The sequence below is a fragment of the Leuresthes tenuis genome, unplaced genomic scaffold, assembly GCF_036924035.1.
Source record: "Leuresthes tenuis unplaced genomic scaffold, fLeuTen1.0.hap1 SCAF_19, whole genome shotgun sequence".
In the NCBI taxonomy this organism is placed as follows: Eukaryota; Metazoa; Chordata; class Actinopteri; order Atheriniformes; family Atherinopsidae; genus Leuresthes; species Leuresthes tenuis.
The window spans coordinates 32,633,493-32,649,729 of record NW_027325373.1 but is presented as its reverse complement, the minus strand read 5'-3'; the positions used below and the strand labels follow the sequence as shown (position 1 = coordinate 32,649,729).

Genomic DNA, 16,237 nt, shown 5'->3' with positions numbered 1-16,237 from the left:
AGTTCAGGCCAAACTCGCTCATCCATATCTTTATGGACATTGCTTTGTTCACTGGTGTGCAGCCATGTTGGAACAGGAAGGGGCCATCCCCAAACTGTTTCCACAAAATTGGGAGCATGAAATAATCCAAAATCTCTTGATATGCTGAAACATTCAGAGTTCCTTTCACTGGAACTAAGGGGCAAAGCTCAGCTCCTGAAAAACAAGCCCACACCATAATCCCCCCTCCACCAGTCTTTACACTTGGCACAATGCAGACAGACAAGTACCGTTCTCCTGGCAACTGCCAAACCCAGACTTGTCCATCAGATGGCCAGATGGAGAAGCTTGATTCGTCACTCCAGAGAACGCATCTCCACTGCTCTAGAGTCCAGTGGCGGAATGTTTTACACCACTGCATCCAACGCTTTGGATTGCACTTGGTGATGTATGGCTTGGATGCAGCTGCTCGGCTGTGGAAACCTATTCCATGAAGCTCTCTACGCACTGTTCTTGAGATAGTATGAAGGCCACATGAAGTTTGGAGGTCTGTAGTAGGAGGTCTACCACTTTGAGGCTGAGTTGCTGTCGTTTCCAATCGCTTCCACTTTGTTATAATAGCACTGACAGTTGACTGTGGAATATTTAGTAGCGAGGAAATTTCATGACTGAACTTGTTTCAGGGGTGGCATCCTATCACGGTTCCATGCTAGAATTCACTGAGCCCCTGAGAGCGACCCATTCTTTCACAAATGTTTGTAAAAGCAGTCTGCAAGCCGAGGTGCTTGAATTTATGCACCTTTGGACATGGAAGTGATTTGAACACCTGAATTATTTGGATGGGTGAGTGAATACTTTTGGCAATATAGTGTATCTTAAAACTCAGTTTGCAGTGTTGTTGTGTAATTCTGTGATCTGCTTTCTTTGTGTGGAAAAAGCAAAGTCGGAAGTTTAGAGATTTTAGAGATGGAGACTTCAAGTTTTTTTGCTTTTTTATCTTTCAATTTTTATTAGAGATATGCTTTTTTGAGCTGTTTCATCATAGTCCAATTACATTCTAATTTAGTCCAATTCATACAGAGGCAATTTTTTAAAAAGTATTCCAGCTAATGAAATCAACAGATTGCATTGAAACTTCTCTTTGATCCAATCCCCCGTCCTGAGTGTGCACGATGTGACTGTGGGGAGAAAAAACTCCCTTTTAACAGGAAGAAACCTCCATCAGAACCAGAACCAGGAAGGGCGGCCATCTGCCTCAACCAGCTGGGCGTTGGGGACAGGAAAGAGGGGACAACAAGCACCATAACACCAGGCCAGGAATACCTGCAGAGAAAGAGAAACATTTAATGACAGTTAATGACAACAATAATGTCATATGTACATGGAGAGTAAAGAGAGCAGAGGGAGGAGAGGTGCATCATGGGAGGTCCCCCAGCACTCTAGGCCTATAGCAGCTTAACTATGCTATGTTTCAGGGTCACCTGAGCCATCCCTAACTATAAGCTTTATCAAAAAGGAAAGTTGTAAGCCTAATCTTAAAGGTAGAGAAGGTGCCTGCTTCCTGAACCCAAACGTGATTCATACCTCTTATCTGGAGCTCCGTTCTCACACAGGGGTACCTGGGTGGACTGCAGAAAAAGTAGGACATGATGTAAAAAGAATGTTCTTGAAATGAAAGTCCTTAATCTGGACTGAACATTGCACACATTTGTGTTCACATATGCTGGAACTTCTCTAGAAAACGAAATGTGTGAAAACTGCTGAAAAATGAAAAACAGGTCAGTTAAACAAGTTACATCAAGTCTAAAACAAACGAGTTTTATTTTTGTTGTTTTTCTAACTGTCATAGTTCAAGTTTGTTGCATTGATGATTATTGTAGTTTGAATTTTGTTGTATTTCTGTTGGTTGTAGTTTGAGTTTGTTGTTTTTCCAACTGTCATAGTTGGAGTTTTCTTTGCATATCTTTTGTCAGGATCGAGGAAAGGTAGGGCCCAGATGCAGTTCTCTTTTAGTTAAAAAAACAAGGTTTATTCGCAAAAACAAGACAGGGAGCATGAACAAAGGGCGCGGCAGAGCCGGATCAAAAACACCCAACGGTGAGAAGACAAAAACAAAACAAGACTATGGCATGGAATCGTTGGAATCGGACTACGACAAAACAAGACTGGGGCGGCTGTAGCTCAGGAGGAAGAGCAGTCGCCCACCAATCGGAAGGTCAGTGGTTCGACTGTGGCTTCCCCAGGATACATGTCGAAGCGTCCTTGGGCAAGACACTGAACCCAGTGTATCATTGGGGGTATGAATGTGTGTGAATGCTTAGAAAGCACGTAGTTATATCCTAAGACGTGCTGTATGAATGTGTGTGAGTGGTGAATGCAGCATGTAGTGAAGCGCTTTGAGTGGTCAGCTAGACTAGAAAAGCACTATACAAGTACAAGTCCATTTACCATTTACTATGACTATGACTATGAATAACAAAGAAACAGGACTATGAGGCAACGCATGGAGGGATAGTGAAGATTCTGCAGTGGCTGAAAGTAAACCAGGAAGCTAAATACTGTGAGGGGAGTGCTCAGTGACATGAGGTGCAGCTGTGAACAATTAACCAGGTGACTTGAGTGAACTGAACGTGACAGGGGAAAAACATGACTTGAACATAACCTGAAAACATGATTAAACATAAACTGTGACATGACAAAAGCCTGTTACAGAGGCAGACTATGACATATTTTAGTTGTAGTTTTAGCTTTATTGTGTTTCTGATTGTAGTTTGAGTTTTTTTTGTTGTGGTTCAGATTTTTGTAGGTGTATTTTCCGATTTTCTTATTTTTCAAACTTTTTTAATCTAGTTCTCTGTAACAGTAGTTTAGATTTTTTTGTTTGCTGTGTTTTGGACCTCAGGGACACCGTAGTTAACGGTTTCCTGCATTTCCGTTGCGCGGTTAGTCGTCGTGAAACCACTAGGGGGCGGGGCTTCAGCTGACTGTCAGAAAGGGTTTTTAATTCGGGAGCAGAGGACTCAGACCAGAAGTCTCAGCTGGACATTTGTTACCGTGTCACCGCTGACAGGTACGCGCTTCATCACCAGCACACGTGTCTGTCACCGGGACCCGGATTTAACGGTACCGGGGTTCGGTTTAGTTTCAACTGTAACTTGGAGTAACGGAACATCCACGAAGCTCTTTGACGCCACTGTTTACTGAGGTGACGTTACTGTGGGTTATTTTACTCCGTTATTCCGAGAATGATCTATCAGACTTTTATTTCAGTTTATTTAATTATGAAATATGTGTTTGTCTTTGTTGCAATGACCCATAAACTGTAGTTTAATGTTTAAACCTGCACAGAAGGAGTTTATAACCACTTAATAAGCAGTTCTGCTGTAAATACATTCCTCTAAAAACATGATCTACGATAACAAAGGACATTAATCTCGTTTGATTGATTTATATATTTTGAATTTAAGCAATTTCCTTTCATGTAAGAAGTTGTCTGACTTCAGCGTGTTTTATTTTCAATCGTCTGAAATCGACAGATTGAAAAGTTTTTCTAATGTAGAGGAAAAAAGATTTTATATGTAAACAATTACTTTCCTTTCTCCTGGTCAATAAATCAGCTGATCGCCACAGTTTGATTATAATGGAATACATTAGTTAGTCATTTCGGTCTGAAAGTCACAAAAAAAGTTCAAAATGAAAGAAAGAAAATAATAATCAATCAGTAGAGTGTGTAAACGAACATAGACACTGAGTGCAAGTATCTTGAAGAAGAACTGTTATGGAAAAATCACCTTTTCTGTGCTTGAGAGCAAATATTTGGATGTCTGAAACCACTACCAACTCAAAAATTCAGACAAAAACTGAACCCTGGCATTTTGTTTTTATCCCATATTTCTGAAAATGTGACGTTCAGTCAGATGTTGAGATTTTTAAGGAAAAGGTAAATCACTTCCTCCATCTGTACCTCCATCTAAGTTCAACTTCAGATGAGGCTGCAGTCACTGTATTGTGGAAGTGGGATGTTTCAACTCTTTTGCTGCTGATTTGTTTTTGATAGTAACACCAACTCTCAATATTAGTTGTATAATTTACTCAAATGAAGAGATAAATCGGCTATTAATGTTCTGTCCAGCCTGGCCACATGAAAAGGTGTAGTTATTGCACGCCTAATCATTTGGCGTGTTGTTACAATGCTTTTATGTACTTTTACGTGTCATTTTATGCTGTGTATTTGGATGAAATTACGTCCTGCCCTGTACTTTTACCTTAGCGCTAACCAATTCACAGTGTCATTTTGGTGGTATGTAATGTGATAGGAGGACCCCTAACTGTGCTCTAACCATTAGTCTTTGACATGTTATTTGAACTTAAAACAAGAGGTACCTAAACACAAGCAGGTAGTACCAGTTGCCATTGGTTTTGTTCTGAAATGTGCAATATCTGTGGGTCATATGAAGAAACCACCAATAAGATTGTGTGGCTTTGAGGACAGGTTGCATTGTCAGCTGATTATAAAGATGTTAATTGTCAGTTAATTATTCAGTTAATGCTGTTCATGAGCATCAGTAGTTCTGAGTGACTTTGATCATAAACTGAACGGTTGTATCTAAACCGTCTGCAGATGATGAGGTGACCTCAGAGCTGCCGTCATGGAGGACCTGTTGTGTGTGGCTGCGGCTGTTTTCCAGGCGTGGATGTTCGTGGTGCTCTTCTTCATCGTGCTGCCCGCCATGTTTGGCCTCTCTTTGGGGGTCACAGGGGTCTACATCCAGATCCTGGTCAAAATCCTAGAGGTGACTTCCTCAGTTCACTTCTGTCCTCAGAGGAACTCGTGTCTCTTTACTTCATGTTTGTTCAGACAGGAAGTGAGCAGCAGCATGTTGAAAGTGTGTGTCTTTGTAGTGGGCGACGATCCGCATCCAGAGAGGCCGGCAGGACCAGCCCAGCGTACCCGTCCCTCTGCCCACAGGTGAGTTTGCTCCTGAAAAATATCAGTAATAATAAAAACACGAGTAGATCTGGAGGTCTTGTTGTCAGGTTCATACAAAGACCGACGGGTGTAAAAAACACCTGCTGCAAAGTAACAAATTACACCAGAACAGCGAGAAAAAAAATGAATAAAAGGGGGAAAATGGTTAAAGAAGTGTCAAAATGAAATATCAACAAAAACATGAAGTTATGCAGAAAAAGGTTTCAGATTTGAAAAAGATGTCAAATGTATAAGAATAATAAATGTATAAGATAAATAAAATGAATGAATAAGATAATAAAATGTCAATTAAAGTCATATCAAAATACCTAAAAAAACATATTTAAACAAGAAATGAATTATAAAACACATTTTATATCATTTATATCATGGAAATCAGCAGTTAGGAATACAATGGCAAATATTTATGGAAAATATGCTGATAAAAACAATCAAACATTTACAAATGAAAATAAATTGTATATATTTATATTTTATTGGAGTGTGATAAATGAAAGTGTTGAAAATCATTCAAGGTGATTTATTTTTATTTATTTTAAACTGTTTGTAACATTTTGTAGCGAAAACGATAAATCAGTAATGAATCAATCAAAGATTACATTCTAAAATGTTTTATTTTTGAATTATTTAAGGCCATACATTGATTTTAAATCTCTGAGAAATCAGTCTGGATTTAATACAAAGATTCCTGTTGTCAAATCAGAGTTCAGGTACCTAAAATAAGTCATAAAGCGTTTTGTTTTGGACATGTTAGATATCCAGATCTTCTCTCTAGTGACAGTTGATCACACTTTTTACATTTTGAGTCATTTTTATGTGATTTTTAAAAAACACTGTAAGTACGGGAGTAAATTATTCGACAAAGGTTTGTAAAGTTTAAAAACTCCTGTTTCTGGAGTGTTGTGATGGTTTTGTTCTGTGTGAAATGGCATCGGGATGAAGTTGGACTTTTAAAATCCTGTTGCAACACCTGGAGGAGCGTCTGTCTGAGCTGCTGCGTGAGCTGTGTTGGACAGTCTGAGAGGCAGCTGTCTGCAGTTCCCTGCGAGTGTGTCGGTACACGGTGTACCTCTGTCTGAGAGATTTGTTTCAGCTGCACACAGGCATCATGTGACACTGCGAGAGCGAGGGTCGGGGTGCCTCATTGGTCAGCTGCTGCATGTGATGTTGGGGTGGTGTTCAGTGTAGGAAAGCACACGGCTCGTCTCAGGATGATGATGCAACAGCAGATTGCATAACGTTTGCAAAACAGCAGACTGGAGTCCACATGGAATTTAAAGTGACGCTCTGAAACAGTGAAATACTGCCTCTGTGTGCTGCCATGTGTTAAATCTACACGTTTGACTCTTAGCAAGCTGAAGTCACTGTGGATTTTCTACAGCTTTTACAATATTTATGTCAAAATAACCAGTAAAAGAAAGAAAACGTGGAAAACATTAGAAATGAACTGGAACCAACAGGAACAGACGGAACGTAAATTCAACAGTGGCCACAGTGTTAATGAAGAAAGACCAAACCTGAAACAGCAGACTCACTCTGTTTGTTCATGTGTTCACAGACAAAAGATGTTAACTAATCCCGAAGAGGCAAGAAAACAGCCACAAATGTACTGAAAAAAAAACACGTATTTGGAGTTTGATGATGCTAAATGAGCATAAACAATGTGGAAAACTAAACCAAATAGACAAAAAAAAAAGACCAAAAAAAATCCAAATGTTTAAAAAATCTTCAAGGAGTCTGAAAACGTGGTCACAAACAACAGAAAAACTACTCCAGAGAGACAAAAGAGCCACAAATATACTAAAAAATCCGATATAAACAATGAAATGCAAAGTGATGACAAACATGGAAAAAAATGAAAATACCATAAAGTCACAAAGATGAATTATTCTCAGTCTTATTGAGCCTTGAGACTTAAAGAAAAAAGATACATAAAACACCAACAAAAGGGGAAAAAACATCTCCTATGAGCGAGAAAACCACATGAACACAAACAATGCTCATTCAAAATTACACGAAAGTTTGGAAAAAGGTCACGAAAGTAAAAAATGAGACAAACCAGCAGCAGGTTAACACAAAACTGTGTTTCAATAACCACAGAGACACAAAACAACCTCAAAGATTCAGAACAAATTCAGCTTAAAAAAACCTAAACTACAGATCAAACATAAAGACCCGCAGTCTGCTCTGATTGGTCAGCTCCAAAGACCCGACCAGGCTCCGCCCACCATTCCACATCAGCTGAAATTCAAAATTCAAGTAAACAAAATTGTTTTGTAAAATTATGTGACAATGAAAACTTTCTACAATGAAAACTGAGGAAACCGTCATGTTCTTCATTGGAGCCGCAGTTTGTCGTCAGGTCAGTCGGCTTCATGCTCATCTGCTGAAAGTGGAAATGACTCGGGGCTCATTTAGGAACATACGCTGTTGGAAAGCTCAAGTTCTTCAGATTTAAATTATGTCGATCATTTCAGGATACAAACGTAACTGTAGACACAGTCAACACTTTATGTCAAACCAGTCGCAAATTCAAAAAATGATGCAACTCACCTGTGAAGCCGCACAGCTACAAGTCCAACAAAAATGGTCCTGATACGTTTGTAAGGCTCCCGTTAATGTACTCCAGTGAAAGAGTTAGTCTACCACCGGTCCTACACTCATAAAGACACACACACACACACACACACACACACACACACACAGACCGTGCCTCTACTCCAAATGCTTCAAGAACAGCTTTGAATTTACTTTGCGGGTGTCTTTTTTAGGCGAAGATTGCAGGAATTTTAAAGGGTTAAGTGCTATAGTGTTCTTTACTTTGTTTTGACTCAACTCTGTTGTGTCTTTATTGAGCCGAACTTTGTGTTTTCATTTAATGTAAGTCTTTTCTGACCTTCGTTTGCTTCAGGGAATGCTTTGTGTCTCTTCTGAACTCTTCTTATTTCTGTCTGAACTTTGTTGTGTCTTTACTGAAGAGAACTTTGTGTTTTCATTTAATGTAAGTCTTTTCTGACCTTCGTTTGCTTCAGGGAATGCTTTGTGTCTCTTCTGAACTCTTCTTATTTCTGTCTGAACTTTGTTGTGTCTTTACTGAAGAGAACTTTGTGTTTTTATCAGATCATTTTTATTTGCTGAAGTTTTGCTGTTTTTTTGGTGAATGCTTTGTGTCTGTGTTTTTCCTGAACTCTTCTTATTTCTGTCTGAACTTTGTTGTGTCTTCATTGAACATAACAGTGTTTTTATTTGATTCTACAGCGTTCTTACTGAACTTTACGTTGTTTTGACTGAACTCAGTCGTGTCTTCATGGAACTGTGTCTTTTTATTTCATTTCTGTGTCTTTTCTGACCTTCACAGTGTCTGATTTGTTTTTCCTGAACCCTTCTTGTTTCTTACTGAACTCTGTTGTGTTTCTTTACTGTGCTGTACTCTGTGGCTCTCTAAATGTTTTTCTCTGTACTCATGACCTTTATCAACCATTTCCAAAGATTTCACTGACCACTACTATTTCGATAATAAACCTTATTTGAAAAGAAAACTGGTTTTGTTATTTTCATTATTTGGGATATGATTTGAACCTGTTGTAAACAATAATCATCTGATATATTCATTTTCATTAACATTTGCTCACATTCAGCCGTGTTTAATGATGCATCAGGATGAACCACAGCAGCTCTGCCTCCATATGTGCTGACTGTCTTTCAGGGATCATAGAGCGGGCGGGGGGCTCCATGGAGGAGGAGATAGGGCATCTACGGCGCTCTCAGCCCCTGGAAGCGGGGGACTTCGCTCTGAGCGACGCCATGTATTTCTACAAGAGGGGTTTGGAGAGCATCGTGGACGACGAGGTAACGCAGCGCTTCTCCTCCGAGGAGCTGGCCTCCTGGAACCTCCTGACCCGCACCAACCAGAACTTCCACTACATCAGCCTCCGGCTCACCATCATCTGGGGCCTCGGAGTCTTTGTCCGATACTGCGTCCTCTTTCCTCTCAGGTCAGTCTGAGGCAGCCAAACCTCTGACCTCCTCTGGGAGATGATATGTGGCAAGAAGCAGCCCTGTTGTCAGCTTCCTCTGCCCTGAGAAGAGCCGCTTGTCAGCTGGGACCGGCCACTCAGGGAGACAGATACAGTCATTGTTTCGCTAAATAAAAACCAGCATTCAGTTAAACGTCACATCAGATAAACACATTTCTGCTGCAGTGATTAAATTTGCTGGAGCTTTCCTGACAGGCCTGTAAAGTTAGTGACCGAATGACAAAAACCACAAACAGTGTCATGAAGTAGAAGTTCGTCTTTAACATCCAACTCAGAGGACGTGTTTGTGTCCCCGCAGGATTACTCTGGCCATCATCGGCCTCTCGTGGCTCGTGATCGGAACGACTGTGGTTGGGTTTCTGCCTGAGAGCAGGTACACAACCTTCAAGAAGAAAAAGCTCATTTTAAATGTTCAGATTTGATGAAACCTCATATTTGCTGCTTCTGTGTTTGTCAGTGCCAAGAACTGGCTGAGTGAGCTGGTCCACCTGACCTGCTACAGGATCTGTGCCAGAGGACTCTCAGCTACGATCCACTACCACAACAAGTCAGTTAGCTTGCATTTCCATTCATTTCTCCCATTATTTAAGCGGTAAATGTTGTTTTACTTGTTATTTGATCAGCAAATTTCTAATCCAAACGCTTCTTAACTGAAGCTGCAGACAGATTTATAGAAGAATTTACAGATTTACAGAACAATAAAATCCCGAAGATGTTTGTCAAAGTTGACTAAAAACACAATTAAGAGGTAACTGAAAGGTACTACAGTTTGAGAAGCTGGGAATGTAAAGGGCACATATTCTGCCTTTTTCAATAATTAGACACCATTTTCTGAGGTTTTATTGAGATGTATGAGACAGGCTTTGGTCAAAATACCTGTTGGTTTAAGCACAACAGGTTAATGTTGTCTCGTTTCAGCGGCTCTTTGTCTCAACCCTGTTTTCAGCAAGTGCTTGCCTCCGCCTTTAGTTCAGCAGCTACCTACACAATGCTGGAGATGTACACAGTGTAACTCATAGTAATGCATGTGTACCGTTAATTACTGCGTTTAAACATTTTGTATATATTAACCTCATTAAACTATTGTACTTGGAGACCTACATCTTTATCAGAAACATGCTAATAATGTGATGTTGACACACTGAGAGCAGTACACGGTGTTCAATGTAGCAATGAGGGTGAGGAGAGGACCGGTGTTGTGTTGAAAACACACCTTATCCACACAGCTGCAGGTTGTCTGAGTTACAGAACGTAACCGTTCAACTAGAAAGCTTCAGTTAACAAAGTAATGTGGTAACAATAATGTTCATCTTTCAGAAAGTAACAGCAATAAGAAGTTGGTGCACGTCATCTTCTTTAGCTAAACTGTTAGCGTTAGCTACTGCTAAAGGAAGAAATAAATCAATAAATAAAACATGAGGAATTATTTCTCAGATACTTCCATTTCCCTGCTCTGAAGTTCAGGTTCAGAGAGTTGGAACTGATCCCTGTTTGTGCAGACTTTTGAAATGAAAATCAGAACAACTCATTAAATGAGGAACTTTCAAACGAAGATCTAAAAAATACCAGGGTTGTGTTTTTGGGGAGTTCAGACACCCGAATATCCCGACATGTTTGTATGTTTTTGTTATTTTTGTTGAAATATTTGCAGATTAACCACATGAGTCTTTTGTTAACAGAAGCTTATATAATTCCCATACTTTATACCCATTATTGTGTCTGTATGTATCTGAAAACACTTTTTTATTTCCCTGATTTTTAATGCAAACCTACCGAAATTTGAACTTAAATCTGAGACGTTCTAAACTTTTCCGTCATGTTTGTGCAGAGAGAACAGACCTCAGAAAGGAGGAATATGTGTCGCGAATCACACCACACCCATCGATGTGGTGATTCTGGCCAACGACGGCTGCTACGCCATGGTGAGTATCATCGACCGCAGCAACCAGCGCTGCAGTGACGGAAGTGTTCTGACGCAGCCTCATCCACAGGTGGGGCAGGTTCACGGAGGTCTGTTGGGGGTCATTCAGAGGTCCATGGTGAGGTCCTGCCCCCATGTTTGGTTCGAGAGGGCAGAGATGAAAGACCGGCACGCCGTGACCAGCAGGTGAGGATAACAGCTTCATGTTAACGGCACACTGTTCAGCAGGTGGAGGAACTTTCTGACTCCAAACCAAAATATGTAATGTCCAGCTGGACATGGCTAATGGGAGGTAAAATACCAGAGCAGGATGTCTGCGGGTTGACTCTGTCTTTTTCTGGTGAAATTGTCCCAGAAGTCTTTTCTGTGTCATATTGAAGTAAACTGAGCTGTTCCACAACCGTCTGCAGTTAATCTTTGAATGTGGTCTCTCTTGAAAACTCTTTGAACTGGTTCCCAAACAGTCAGAATCCCTCTCAGTGTTACTTGGACTGAGTTACAGCTGTCTGAACACACGGGGGAGAAAAATGTTTTCCAGTCATTTACACAATCAGACCACAGTCGTACAATATTTTCCAGCTTTTTCTGCAGATATGTCCAAGTCCAAATGTACTTTTTCCCATTTGAATCTGCCTGCAGCCATGTTGCTTTAAACAGCCAAACAGCAGCTCCTCCTTGTTACAGCTTCATCGTCTGTTTGATGCAGCAGTCATGCTGACATACTCTGTCTGGTTGTTGTAGGTCCTGTAGACTCAGCTGTCAATCAGAAGATAAGAAGGTTGAAATCACCGGATCAATGTTTAAGTGCAAACTGAGTAACGGGAGAGAATATGTGGAAGAGGAGGCTGCTGGTTCTTTGGATGTAGCAACAAAATGCTGGAACTTAAATGGATCAGTTGGATTCTTGGAGTCATTGAAAAAAAACACATGAGCTGTCTCAGTGTTGTCATTCTTATTTTGATTGTTGTTGATCATACCTGCATGGTAAAAAGCTTTGGACCAATCAAATCAAAAGAATCTCAAAGTTGTGTAGAAATCAGCTGGTGCCCACCGACGATTCAAGGAGTTAAAAAGTTTTCATTTTATCCCCTGAATTAGGAAGGCAGAAGCTATTCAAAGCCTTAAATTTGATTTACAAGGTCTGTTAGCTGCTCTGGAATTGACCTTTTACCTGTAAACCATCATGTTTCTGGCTCAGTGATTACAGAGATCACTGGAAGATTAGACGAAAAACAGAAGTTAGTTTTTTCTCTTTTCTGCAGCTTTTGGTTCACTCTGCATCTCTTTGTCATTGCATTTGGTCTCTTTGGGTTAGGTTGTTGTTGGTTATTCTGCTTCCTGCTCAACGTATTTCAGCTCGGATTCACAGTCATATCTCAGATAAAATTTCTCACATTTTGAGGAACTGAGGTGACCAGATTTGATGAATCACTCTGAGCTGTTCTTTTAATTTTACAAAGTTCACCTCAGACTTGACCTCGAGCGTTCGTGGGTCACATTGAAGCTTCGTGACCTCACTACAGGAAGCGAACAGCTCACACTTAAAGGGGGAGTTCCTCTGTGACACAGAGAATTCAGATCTCCTGAATCAGAGTCAGAGTTTTCAGAGCCTGACTCAGCAAAACAAGTTAAACATGGTAGCTCCTGATCACTTTGATTGATTAATAATTAAAGAGAACAGTTAAAGACAAGATGCTGTTTTTCCCCTCGTCATGATGACTCCTGCGTTCCTCTCTGCAGGCTCAGAGCTCACGTCGCTGCAAAGACCAAACTTCCCATCCTCATATTTCCAGAAGGTCGGTGTGTGCCGTCACTCATCACGTGAGACTGATGATGATGATGATGATGGCTGGATGACCGCTGTCTCTCTTTCTAACAGGAACCTGCATCAACAACACCTCAGTGATGATGTTCAAGAAGGGAAGCTTTGAAATTGGTGGGACGATTTATCCAGTCGCCATCAAGGTAGCGAAGCTGCGCTCCTCCTCGCTGCTTCACGTCGCTTCAAACGACCGAACAGCTGAAGTTTAACCCGACAGGTTGGCAGACGCTCACCTCCAGTTTTGTCTCTGTGTCTCAGTACAACCCTCGCTTCGGAGACGCTTTCTGGAACAGCAGCAAATACAACATGGTGAGCTACCTGCTGCGCATGATGACCAGCTGGGCCATCGTCGTCAACGTGTGGTACCTCCCTCCCATGACCATACAGGTACAACTCCACCTCCCAAACGCCACAGAGTCTGTCAGCACCAACTCAAACGGAAACGAAAAAGTTTAATTTTCCTCACCGATTCCCCAGAAATGCCCCATCCACAGCCGCCGAATATCATCAGAATATCATGTGACCATCTGTACTGTGGTCGATCAGACCTCTGACCAGCGCTGTGATCATGTGATTATATCCAGTTTTCACGACTCAGTTAATGTGCTCAAAAGCAGTGTTGTAATAACAGAAAACTTGAATAACTACAACAAATTCATCTTTCTTTTTGGAGTTCTTTGATTTCATATTTTTTATCAGTTTCCCTCAATAGGAGCTCAGGAACTTTAAAACTTTTTAAAAACCTGCTTATGATTAAATTATTATTTATCAGCTGAGATCAAGTCACATTATAATCATGAGTTTTATCAACATGACATCAGTATGTCATTAAATCATCTTAATATCTTTTTTTCATCTTTTCACATTTGTTTATATCACAGACTACACCTCCATGTCTTGCCTCTTTTAAACAGTACATCATTATTCAACAGATTCCATGACTTATAATTGATCATTGAAACCAAACTGAGTGAAGCTTTCAGCTCCCTGAAATTCTTAATTTGATTTAAGATTTTTAAAGTCTTCATCTAAGTCACCAGAGTGAAAACAGAGGATAATGTAATATTGAGTTTGACCTGATGGTGGCAGTGCTCCTTATTTTAATGTCTGAACCCAGACTGCAGTGTGTCAGTTTGGCTTTTTGTCACAGTAACATGAAGGAGCTGCAGCTGGTTTAGATTTACAGTCCAACTCCATCAGGAAAACTTTATTATCAGTTTAAACAATAAACTACAGATAAACCTGTGGTTCACACACAAGTACTTTACTGTGCAAAAATGTTGAGCAACAGTCAAAGTTTTTCTCTGGATATTTTCTGCTTTTTCACTCATTTTCAGTCCAGTCCTTGTACCTGATCATTTTCAGAGGAACGTGTTTTTCATAGTTAAGCCACTTAACTCTGACCTATGAATCATTCAAGCAGAAAAAAGGCTCCTAACTCAAGAGATGAACCAGTGTTGTGTCGAAACAGAACTTAGAAAAGAAGCCATTTTAAACTGGATCTTTAGGCACTTTGTTACTAGCAGCCTGTCGCAAAGACACATCATTTGTTCCCATTTCTTTAGTTGCATCTATGAAAAACACCAAAGATAACAGTTTGACAGACAGAAAATAGTATTTCTGCAGCAACAAGGTGATTCCCAAAGAGCTATTAGCTGAAAACTTGGCATATCTCAGCATGGTGTTCAGTGTGTCCTTAAAACATCTGAGGAAAGTGGAAGCAGCTTTGTGCCACCCTTACCTGTCAGCTCTGTGTTAGAGCTGCTGTGTGGGATTTTAACACAGTTTGTGTGTATGTGTGTGTGTGTGTGTGTGTGTGTGTGTGTGTGTGTGTGTGTGTGTGTGTGTGTGTGTGTGTGTGTGTGTGCGTGTGTGTGTGCGTGTGTGTGTGTGTGTGTGTGTGTGTGTGTGTGTGTGTGTGTGTGTGAGCAGAACGACGAGGACGCAGCTCAGTTTGCCAACAGAGTGAAATCTGCCATCGCTGATCAGGGAGGACTGCTGGACCTGGCATGGTGAGGACAACCCTCTCCTCAGTACTCTGATAACCTCAGAACACCTCAGTCATCCTCCGAGGTGGAATCTAAATGCATGTGCTCAGGTGGAAGCTCAGGTACCTGTACTGTAAATAGGAAATTATGTCACAACCTGCAGTTAATCAGGTAGCACCTCCTGAAGTTGCTGGCAAGTATCTGTCATCTTCATCTTATGAGATAAATCTGTCTGTCACCATCCGATCGTATGGCTTTAACAGCTGCAAAGGGTGAAAGAACAAGGATTAAAACTCAGTAAATTTAGCTCAGTTTGGCCGACAGTGACAATAACAAACTCAGAAAATGACTTTCATACCTCCATGACAGGTTGTTGAAAGGGTCAGAATGAACGTGTGCAGTATGAGTGACATCATCAGCATGTTTCTGATAGGAGGAAGACTTTCTGCAGCCTTTGTGAGGAGTTTCACTCAGTTTGATGGGATGTTAGGACTCGGGTTATTTTTCTGTTGCGGTAAAAGATCCAATTGTTAACAACTGAAACTGTGAAGTTGGAGCGATTTTAACCTGCAGAGTTGACTGTGTTCCTCAAACAAATGAAGCTGCATCGTTCTCAAACAGGAGCTTGTTATTTTTGTTGCAGGGACGGAGGACTGAAGCGAGGGAAGGTGAAGGATTCCTATAAGGAGGAGCAGCAGAAGATGTACAGCAGCATCATTGTGGGACAGAACGGCACCAACCCCCCAGAAACATGCAGTGACACCCCTCAGGATCAATAATCCTGACACAATCAGTTGCTGACATCATCGTCCTCTGAGCCACATGTGACCAGTTTCCTGTTTGGAAAGCTTCTTATTCTACTGTTTTATATCGAATCAAACTCAAGTCAAATCTGTAGTTTGCTGTGTGTGTGTTCCCCAGCAGGAGGCAGTGTGTGACAACACAACCATCCTGTCCTCCTCCTCATCTTCAGTCAGGACTGAGCAGTCTTCATCAGAGCGGCTGTGTCCACAGTGCACCACACGACTCGTTACTGTCTTCATTTCTGTGTGTGTCATCTCAGTGTCTGTGAGAATGTTTTTTAAACCACGTGTGTTAAAATGTCGTCCAAGAGTCTTCTTTTACAGGAAAATCTGATTTATTCAGCCTGCGTGCACACGAAATACAAAGAAAACCCTGAAAAGTTCAACGTGGTTGGTCACTTAGCTCTGCCTCTTTCCAGGTTTAAATCAGATTTTTTTAAGGAAATTTTCTACATGTTGCCTCAGTTCTGCAGTTTGAACAGAAGATATTTCAAACCTCAAACCCATCCAGAGGATTGTGGAGCAAGTTTGCTCATTTTAAAGAAGATATATTTGATTGATTAAAGCACGTAAAGAGTGAACAGCATATGAAACAGTAAGAGCTGGAAAAGCTGCTGCAGCTTAAAGAACGTCTCAGTTTAGCTGTTGAAAAGCCGCAGGTTGGTTACTCACGAGGAAACATAACAGGAAGTGATGC

At 40.9% G+C, this 16,237-nt stretch overlaps 1 protein-coding gene across 2 annotated transcripts; it reads left to right on the top strand.

Moving 5' to 3' along the window:
- Nucleotides 1-2,952: 2,952 nt before the first annotated feature.
- On the top strand, nucleotides 2,953-15,926 carry gpat3 (glycerol-3-phosphate acyltransferase 3). Of its 2 annotated transcripts, none has more exons than XM_072371979.1 (13): nucleotides 2,953-3,049; nucleotides 4,601-4,772; nucleotides 4,882-4,948; nucleotides 8,676-8,964; nucleotides 9,305-9,379; nucleotides 9,464-9,553; nucleotides 10,835-10,928; nucleotides 10,998-11,113; nucleotides 12,668-12,723; nucleotides 12,807-12,892; nucleotides 13,008-13,136; nucleotides 14,682-14,761; nucleotides 15,381-15,926. In XM_072371979.1, exons 2-13 carry the CDS (start codon nucleotides 4,629-4,631, stop codon nucleotides 15,514-15,516), a joined length of 1,362 nt encoding a protein of 453 aa, XP_072228080.1. In that variant the 5' UTR covers nucleotides 2,953-3,049; nucleotides 4,601-4,628; the 3' UTR covers nucleotides 15,517-15,926. The 2 variants fall into 2 exon arrangements, with proteins under 2 accessions (XP_072228080.1, XP_072228079.1); XM_072371978.1 differs by having other exon boundaries at nucleotides 2,960-3,184.
- Nucleotides 15,927-16,237: the final 311 nt, after the last annotated feature.

Bases quoted from the DNA above. Each gene is read 5' to 3' on its own strand.
- gpat3 (XM_072371979.1), top strand. From the start codon at position 4,629: ATGGAGGACCTGTTGTGTGTGGCTGCGGCTGTTTTCCAGGCGTGGATG. The intron at 4,949-8,675 runs GTGAGTTTGCTC...ACTGTCTTTCAG, and splicing joins ACCCGTCCCTCTGCCCACAG to GGATCATAGAGCGGGCGGGG. The intron at 12,893-13,007 runs GTAGCGAAGCTG...TCTGTGTCTCAG, and splicing joins TTTATCCAGTCGCCATCAAG to TACAACCCTCGCTTCGGAGA.